A 9,863-nucleotide genomic window follows, 5' to 3' on the forward strand; every position below is an offset into this window, starting at 1 on the left:
TTGGCTGTGAGCATGTTATTTACAGCCAGTCAGGATCATGTATTGAGAAGCCATCCTGCAAAATTAGCAACAATTTGTACAAATAAATGATCCATTATTTTTGTTTCATCAAGTCATGCTGTGTGGGTGTTCACACATAAAGTAGAATTACAGATTTTATTTGACTTTAAAAAGTTTGGGGCAGCTTGGTTTAAATTAACTACTTTCATGACATAATTTCCTGTCTGCTGCATGAACAAAATAGCCTGACTGCTTCTGTCCTTCAAGATAAACCTTACGTTTTTTTTTTTTTTTTTTTTATCAGTGAATACAAGGCTTCCTTTAATTGACCGTGAAATCGTGATGCCATCCACCTGCCTCTCCACCTTGGCCAATCAGAGGGAGCCTTGTACTCACTAAAACCAAATAGAAGGTCTAAAATAAATCTTTAATTTTAGACTTGGGAGCCCCTACTGAAACTCGGGATCACATTTCATCTCAACTGCCATATTCCTGGGCTGACCATGGCATCCCCATATCTGGGAATCACCTTAACCTCCTCCACCTCAAACCTGGCATATGCCAACCTTAGGCTCTTAATCCAAACAATACGGGAGGCTACCCAGCAACTCTCCAACATTGAGATGTCCTGGGCCGTAAGGCTGGTGGCATTTAAAATGTAAGTCCTTCCTAAAATTTTGTGTATTTTTCGTACACTCCTGATCCCATTGCCCTTACATTATCTCGCATCACTAAAATTAATACTGAAAACCTTCTTTTGGAAAAGTAAAGGAGCCAGGTATTAATACCAACACCTTATTAAACATAGACCAGTAGGTGGATTTGGACTACCTGATATAGACAATTACTTTCACACCTGACAGCTTGCACCCCTACGCTACCGACATACTATGGACAGGCATTGAATCTGCACTCACACTCTTTGACACACTCTGCCATATCTTACTGCCAGACTCCTGGAAACCTCTAAACATCAAATCCCTTCCTCTACCCACCTGCGTATCCATGCTAGCATGGGGAAAGTTAACTTCCCAACACCCCCAGAGCCCCCTTCTACACTGCATCTGCCTCCCACTAAGATCATTGGAACTCCTTAATCCTTGTATATCTCTTCAACAATGGGAAGAAGCAGGTATCCACTGGGTGGAGCACCTCTACCACACTAACCAACTTAAAACCTTTGACTCCCTACAAGCGGAGTATGACCTCCCTAGATCTGCCTCTTATTCAGACAAAAGAGTATCTAGCTTCCTTTCCAAACATCCCCCTCCCTGCCTGCAATTATCTGGTAAAGTGTGGCAATTCCTTTCCTCTCTAACCCCCACCCAAAAGGGCATTTCCCTCTTCTACAACTCTTTACAACACAAACTGATTTTCTCTAAAACACCCCCATGCTTAAAGTGGTGTTCCGGCCGAAATTATACTTTTTAAATAAAAATACCCCTATAATACTACAAGCTTAATGTATTCTAGTAAAGTTAGTCTGTAAACTAAGGTCTGTTTTGTTGGTTTATAGCAGTAGTTTGTTATTTTATAAACTTACAGCAGGCCGTGTCCATCTTTAGTGTAGGCATCTGAAGCCAGACTGTATTTCTTCCTGGATCTCATCCTTGCAGATCTTGCACATGCTCAGTGCAGCACAAGCAGTGTAATAGGTTTCAGGTCATGTTTCCATAGCAACGGCAGTGTCAGAGGAAGATGCCACCCCTTCCCAGAAGGCATTGCAAACAGGAAATGATGCGATGGGCCACAGCCAGGGAGGAGGAAGTGAAAAATGAATACAGCAGATATACAGTAGGTGCTGAGAAAAAAAAGTAAAAATATATCCAATTCGTTTACAGTGCACAGTTTAGTGAGGGATGCTGAAGAGTTGTAAAAGTGGGTGGAACACAAAGTGGGAAGAGAATCTCCAGAATCTTCCCTGAGACCCAATGGACAACAGCCATACATTGCAACTACTCATTGACACATTGTGTAGCCCACTGGGAACAATCACAAAAGCTGCTCACTCGAAGGTACCTAACACAGTACCAAATGTTGAAATTTTCCAAGACCCACTCTCTTATTTGATGGACAGGATGCAGACAAGTGGGCTATCAACTTCACATTTTTTGGTCATGCAAAAACCTCACCAGCTTTTGGAGGAAAAATTTTCACCATTCTTTCAGAGACCACTGGTGTATTAACTAACCCTAACTCTGCTCTCGTAATCCTACACTTAAATAACTATGCATAAATAGCTTCCATCACAGTCTGTAAACTGTTGGATAAAACATTTTGGTGGCAGAAAAAACAGTGATGACTAGGCACTGGACTAACAACTTGTCACCCAATCCCTAGATCTAACTAACATGCAATTTTCATAAGAAATCCTATACGATCTATAATTGTGCGCTATTCATCAAAATATGGAAACCATGGATGGATAGTAAATACTACGTTGATGTCTTTTGATATGACACATTGTATTGTTTGTTCTTCTTTTTGTTTGTTCTATTTTGTATAATTGTGTTTGTTTCTGTGATTGTGCTACTGTGTACATCAGCCTTTCTCTTTTGTCCTTGTTATTGGAACTGCACCACCACAGTTCTTTTGTTGTATGTCTAATTTTGAAAAATCAATAAACATTGACTCAAAGAAAAAAATACAAGGCTTCTTCTGAATGGCGGAGGGGCTAACTCCATTTTGTTTCGGCAGCAGACTGGAAGTCACCCATGCTGCCAGAATACAGCACCGCACACTGTAGGCAATGCAGCCACAAAGCGCTGTAATGGAAAGTTTGGCCCAAAGAAACTGTTGTAAAACCCAAGTGCTTTTAAAGCCTGTTTTCCCAGAGAAGGTTTTTAAAATAGGTCTTGGTCATAAACTGGCTAAGCAGCTAAACCAAGATTAAGAGGGAACACTTGACATAATTAATAGTATTCTGCTAGTTCTGACAGCGGTAATGGAACAACACATTATTCATTTTATTGGGTCCTTGAATTTTTGTGCTTGCAAATAATTCCTTGAAGCAACATGTTTCCAGTTGGCTGGCTATTTAAGTCTTTTGGTTTGAAAACAGGCTAATGGAGCAGTGAAAAACCTAAAACAAACCTGATTCCAAAGTCCTAATAAATTATGCCTGCTGTGACTAGCAGCAATGTTGTCTTGTGCATCATAAAATTCAAATAAATCACAGTGACCACCTATTTATGTGTCCGTAGGCTGCACAATATGCTTCTTAGTAAATAACTCTTTGCGATTACTGATCAGATTTTCAAATCTTTTTTAAAGAATGATGTGTTATATGTTTTTGTTACCCTGCTACATTGGAACAAACAAAACTTTATATTGCATCAACTTTTTAGTTCTAGTTATTGTCACATATTTAATTCATATAATTTTAAAAATATAATGTAATAATCTGCCTATTTTTGACCTACCTTGATAAAAGATATAAGCACATAATAAATATAAGCAGACCCCTCTTAAAGAATGGACAGACTGTCAGTTATCTGCTGCAATGGTATTTATGACTGGGCAGATGAATGGAGGCTGCACATTTTGATTGTGCAGGGGTTTTAACTAATATCATTGTGTTTTTATTATATTTATTTATCTGTTTATGTTGTTTGCTTGTTGCATCTAACTATCTTTGGGCTAGGCATGCCACTGGGAATGTGTAATCATGGATGTGTTTATGTACAGCAGGACATTTTTGCTTATTTTGCTTTGCAAATATTTTTTTTCACTATTTATATAGTGCCAGCTTATTATGCTGCACTTGTCAATGTGTTGCGCTTTGCACACCAGTCTTTCCCCAAAGAGCCCTCATAATCTGACATCCCTACTAAACAAAATGGGGTCAGTGAGGGAGGGATCATGTTTTTTTTTTGTGTTTTTTTTTGTTTTTTTTTTTGTTTTTTTTTTGTTTTTTTTTGTTTGTTTTTTTAGTCTCTATGATGATTAGTTGTATCTTGCTGTTGTAATTCTTTTGGTCTTTCTTATGTTTCACATAGGAAAAGAGACTGAGAAAGCCAGAGAGCGCTATGACAAAGCTACTATGAAACTTCACATGCTCCATAATCAGTATGTTCTTGCTGTGAAAGGAGCCCAGCTGCACCAGAACCAGTATTATGATTGTACTCTGCCTCTTCTCTTAGACTCTCTGCAGACCATGCAAGAGGAAATGATCAAAGCCCTGTAAGAAATTACTTTTCTTTTATATAAAGAGGGGGGGTGGGGAATAAAAAAATAAATTAAAAATAAATATATACATACATACATACATACAGAGTGCGGTGCCCTGCCACCCCAGAATATCAGCTTTAACCAGAGAAAACAGATTTACCGCTTTCTCTAGTTTTTGGTATTCCTGGATTGGATTCCTTAGTTTGGAGTTGAGTCCAGGTGACTGTGGGAATCTGCAAATCTCAGGAGTGAGAGCCAGGGTGCCACTGGATTGTTTGCCAAAGCTTTAGGCCATAGGATTCTAGGCATAACTACAGAAAATTTAAGGTATTGTACAGATCTCACAAATCAGGTTCTTCATGGCATCCACATAGAATTTTAGGAGTGAAGGTGAAATGTAAATCTGAGTTAAGATTTGGGTTGTCTATCTCATGGGAGATTTCTTTATGAATTTCTCTGTCTATATAGTTTGGGCAATTGCTGAAATGTCAGTGACCAGTTGTAGGAATTTAGAAGCTCCCTATCCACTAAGGCCGGCCATACACAGTGCAAAATTCTTTCCTGCAACCACGGGCTTACGGGAATCAGCAATCACCCCCGTGACCCAGGAAACTATAGGGGAACAATGTTCCCCCTGATTTCCTCTCCTTCTACACTTCTGCTGTGGTTGAACGCCACCTGCAGTGGAGAAAATAGATTGCAGCTGCCTACAAATCCTCTGCTTATGCAGTGTTCTATAGCAAAATTTTGTGACCGGTGTCAGGCTGCTATCTCAGCTTGTTAAAAGGTCATTGCTTGTTATCAATTCCTCACTGACCATTAGCAAGGGAGAAGTCATCTATGGATGCTGAATGTCCAGCACTGAAACATTCAGCTCTATCTGCAGTGTACTCAGTACATTGATCACTGTAGATCGCTCAATTGGCATGTCCTCTTTTCAAGGAAATTTTGCATTTTTTTTTTTTTTCAAAGAATGCAAGTCATTTTGTGAATGAGGGATGCCAGATTGTGACAAGCATCCATGCCATCTGAAATCAGAGCGCCTTACATTAATTGAAAATAAGTCTCAGTGCTGGACGTTCGGCACTGGCAAGAGACTGCTACCTGAGTAAACGTAAGATGGGTATTAAAAGCTTCAGCAGCCAAAGATGAGAGACCCCTTAATAGCGCTAACTTGTTTTTACTCTTCAAAAGTCCTTTTTTTTGCCATACTTTTTTTTTTGTTTTGTTTTTTAAATGCTGAAAATTTTTTTCTACTTCAGGAAAGGAATCTTTGACGAATATTGCCTAATTACCAGCCTTGTGTCTGATGAAATTGTGTCCGTGCACAAAGAAATCGAGGTGTGTGTTCAAGAAATAAACCCAAGCACGGAGTATGAGGACTTCATTCAGAAAAACAGGTTTGCTTTTAGCTTTAGTAAATTGTGTACTCTGTGGTTCGCTGCAACCTATTTGCTTTGCTTTTACAGCGATAGACAAAGACCTGGAATAGGCAATGATTTTACAAGCAGAATTCTCTTGAGGACAAGATGCTTTAGTTAACCACTTGAAAATCAGGCCAGTTGTGACATTTCTCACATACAAGTAAAAATCTGCATTTTTTTACTAGAAAATTACTTGGAGCCCCCAAATATATTTTCTGAGGCAAAGTTCCTGGAGAATAAAATGGTGGGTGTTCCATTTTTTTAGGTCACACACTATTTTGTCAGTGGTTTATCAAACACAAACTTTCAGGAAAAAATACACTTTAATGAATTTTAGTGCTCACAAACACAATATATGATGTTATGCTGAGCAAATGGATATCTAACATGCATGCTTTAAAATTGTGCACACCTATGTTTTTCAACTGCTCCTGAACTCTCCTCTATGTTATCTTATCAGTACATGCACACAGGGTCATTTATAGTAATTTCTAAGCAGTTGCGTTTAGAGGCTTTTTTTGGAACCCAAAAAAATGCGTTCAGAAGCTGTGTTTAGAGGCATTTCAAATGCCAAACGTGGCTAAACGAGGTAACTCGCATTTCGTTTACAGGCGTTTTTCATTTTTGGCTAATTTGGAAAAAAAAAAAAAAAAAAAAGTTTTTTTTTTTTTTTTTTTTCCTTTCAAATACTTCTAGATGCAAACGCGGCTAAACGGCCGTTTTTAGACGTCGGTTTCTAGCTATTCTTGACGATACCTTTCTTGTGTGGTGCAATCACCATTTACATATGCGTGTGGGACCTACATTATCTTTTACATGTGAGCAGAGGGGCTGGGGGTACTTTAAATTGTATTTCAATGTAATATTTTAAACACTGTCTCTTTTAATGTTTTTATTTTTTGCTTGCGCTTTATTGCCATCACAAGGGTTGAGCGACATCCCTTCTGATTGCACAAGCTGTTACAGGTCCTCTTTATGGAGTGGACTGGGGTCTTTAAAACGCTGCATCTCACCTCTGTCCTACAAAGCAGCCAATCAAACAAAGGTCGGTTTGACAGCTGCTTTACGAGCCATTAACGGCTTGTTAAGAAACAAATTGGAAGTGCCAAAATACTCATCGCTTCTGCTTTCTGAAGTCACTGAAGAGGTGAAGAAACTTAAATTCTTTCTACTCCTCACAGTTCATCTGATGTGACAGGTGAGCTCAGGAAAGGCTGTGGGCCAGAACGCTGCTGCCTGTAAAAGTGATCTGGCGGCTGTGTAGCTGCTAGAATTACTTTTACTTTGTAGAGAATTACTGGCTGAAAAAAATGATGCAAGTATCATGGCTACAGCTGATATATATATATATATATATATATATATATATATATATATATATATATATATATATATATATATATATATATATATATATATATATATATATATAATGGGCCCCAGAGGATGCCTTATTAGGACGAAACATCGGGACGGGCTCTGCTGATGCCACTGCATTGCTTTGATTTTATCCAGACACTTTTAATGTCTTCTCAAATTTGCGTGACCATTTTAGCATTTTTAATAAATGTTTTACATCTAAACGGAATCACACTATGTGGCCCAATTTTTTCTCCTTTTGCTATATGTCACACTGAGAAAAACTGCTCACGAATTCCGGTTGCTATTCATATGGTGGATACTCACTGATATCATAATCATCACGGATCCCCATCCGATTCAGTCTAGATTGGAAGTCGTGGTTGCTGTACCTCCTTGGGTGTGTTACACCAAAAGCTTGGTTGACTCATCAGGCATACGCCTTGTTGTGTTCAACCTGTCTGGTAAGCCTCTTTCCTTACGGTGGTGGATTATCTACAGACAACCAGTTCACACTCATTTATAGTCACTATTTTGATGTCATAAATGGACTATATGCACTTTATATACACTGTCACTGTTGATCTACACTTCAACAATATTGTGGTTTAATAATTTTATTGTATTTGCACTTATATATACCCCAATTTCTCATTGGGATATCTTCACTGTTTTTTTCATTGCATTAGCACTGCACTATACTATCTTATTTGGTTTACTTTTTCACAGACTATTTGATGTGCTGGCAGCTACTATTTTTTACTTAAGACAGCGCGGTTTCTTTCACATTTTTTAATAAACTCTGAGGATCTGAAAAAAGAGTTGTTGCTCTACATGAAGATGGCCTAGACTACAAGAAGATTGGCAAGACTCTGAAAGTGAGCTGCAGCACGGTGGCCAAGACCATACACCAAACAGTAAATTTACAAAGAAACAAACAGTCAGCGCAAAAACCCTCAGATAAAACAAAGCTGCTGAACACTAAAGGCAAATATATAAATCCTTTCACGTGGTATAATACAAAAAATAGTGCAGCGCTAGATTATAAATCAATATTAAATGTCCGTGAATGAACCATAAGTATCATCGGTGGTGCAGAGTGCTTCATGCAAATCCAAAGTGCTCTTAAATCCGTGCTCCCCCTCTTGTCAGTCAAACCGCTCACCTTGTTAAAATGACCCCTGAACTAACAGGAAGGTCTAATAAGCATTCACCACTCGAATGGTGGTCAGGGTGATGTCTTGGCTGAAAGGCAGGAACCTCTTCCTTAGTAGGGATCACCACTTATCTTTTCGGTATGCATGGAATGAACAAAGAAAATACATAGTGCTCTCTGTATAATTTTTAAAAACGATTCCTTTATTAAAAGACAGGTACTCACAAAATTAGCACTATGGCCAGTGCTAGGCTTAAAAGCGCATGGTAATTACAGATGACAGTCTAAGATGGCTGCAGGGGCGTCTAAACCAGGATGTAACCAATCCGCACGCGTATCGTCCGGAGGACTTCCTCAGCGGTCTGTGGATCCTTAGGTATAGTCAGTATTAAATATACCTAATAATTTAATACTGACTATACCTAAGGATCCACAGACCGCTGAGGAAGTCCTCCGGACGATACGCGTGCGGATTGGTTACATCCTGGTTTAGACGCCCCTGCAGCCATCTTAGACTGTCATCTGTAATTACCATGCGCTTTTAAGCCTAGCACTGGCCATAGTGCTAATTTTGTGAGTACCTGTCTTTTAATAAAGGAATCGTTTTTAAAAATTATACAGAGAGCACTATGTATTTTCTTTGTTCATTCCATGCATACCGAAAAGATAAGTGGTGATCCCTACTAAGGAAGAGGTTCCTGCCTTTCAGCCAAGACATCACCCTGACCACCATTCGAGTGGTGAATGCTTATTAGACCTTCCTGTTAGTTCAGGGGTCATTTTAACAAGGTGAGCGGTTTGACTGACAAGAGGGGGAGCACGGATTTAAGAGCACTTTGGATTTGCATGAAGCACTCTGCACCACCGATGATACTTATGGTTCATTCACGGACATTTAATATTGATTTATAATCTAGCGCTGCACTATTTTTTGTATTATACAAGACCATACACCGGTTTAACAGGACAGGTTCCACTCAGAACAGTCCTTGCCATGGTCGACCAAAGAAGTTTTTGGTGCATGTGCTTATCATATCCAGTGGTGGTCTTTGGGAAATAGATGTATGAGTGCAGCCAGCATTGCTGCAGAGGTTGAAGGGGTGGGGGGGTCAGCCTGTCAGTGCTCAGACCATACGCCGCACACTGCATGGCTGTCATTCCAGAAGGAAGCCTTGTCTAAAGATGCACAAGAAAGCCCGCAAACAGTTTGCAAAGACAAGCAAACTAAGGACATGGATTACTGGAACCATGTCCTGTGGTCAGATGAGACCAAGATAAACGTATTTGGTTTCAGATGGTGTCAATCGTGGTGAGGAGTACAAAGACAAGTGTGTCTTGCCTACAGTCAAGCATGGTGGTGGGAGTGTCATGGTCTGGGGCTGCATGAGTGCTGCTTACACTTGTGAGCTACAGTTCATTGAGGAAACCACGAATGCCATCATGTACTGTGACATACTGAAGCAGAGCATGATCCAGGGCAGTAGAGCAGGGCAGTATTCCAACATAACGACCACAAACACACCTCCAAGATGACCATTGCCTTGCTAAAGAAGCTGAGGGTAAAGGTGATGGACTGGCCAAGCATGTCTAAACCCTATTGAGCATCTGTGGGGCATCCTCAAACGGAAGGTGGAGGAGCGCAAGGTCTCTAACATCCACCATCTCCGTGATGTCGTCATGGAGGAGTGGAAGAGGACTCCAGTGGCAACCTGTGAAGCTCTGGTGAACTCCATACCCAGTAGGGTTAAGGCAGT

At 39.8% G+C, this 9,863-nt stretch overlaps 1 protein-coding gene across 11 annotated transcripts in view; it reads left to right on the top strand.

Annotated features, from left to right (window-relative positions):
• FER (FER tyrosine kinase) overlaps window positions 1-9,863 on the top strand; it is a 460,890-nt gene that overhangs the window by 106,081 nt on the left and 344,946 nt on the right. For all 11 annotated transcript variants that reach the window (XM_073624598.1, XM_073624589.1, XM_073624593.1 and 8 more), the window contains 2 exons: window positions 3,999-4,182; window positions 5,433-5,570. In XM_073624598.1, the coding sequence (XP_073480699.1) occupies window positions 3,999-4,182; window positions 5,433-5,570 (322 nt within the window). The remainder of the gene's footprint in view (window positions 1-3,998; window positions 4,183-5,432; window positions 5,571-9,863) is intronic.

This window comes from Aquarana catesbeiana, linkage group LG01 (assembly GCF_042186555.1).
Source record: "Aquarana catesbeiana isolate 2022-GZ linkage group LG01, ASM4218655v1, whole genome shotgun sequence".
NCBI lineage: Eukaryota > Metazoa > Chordata > Amphibia > Anura > Ranidae > Aquarana > Aquarana catesbeiana.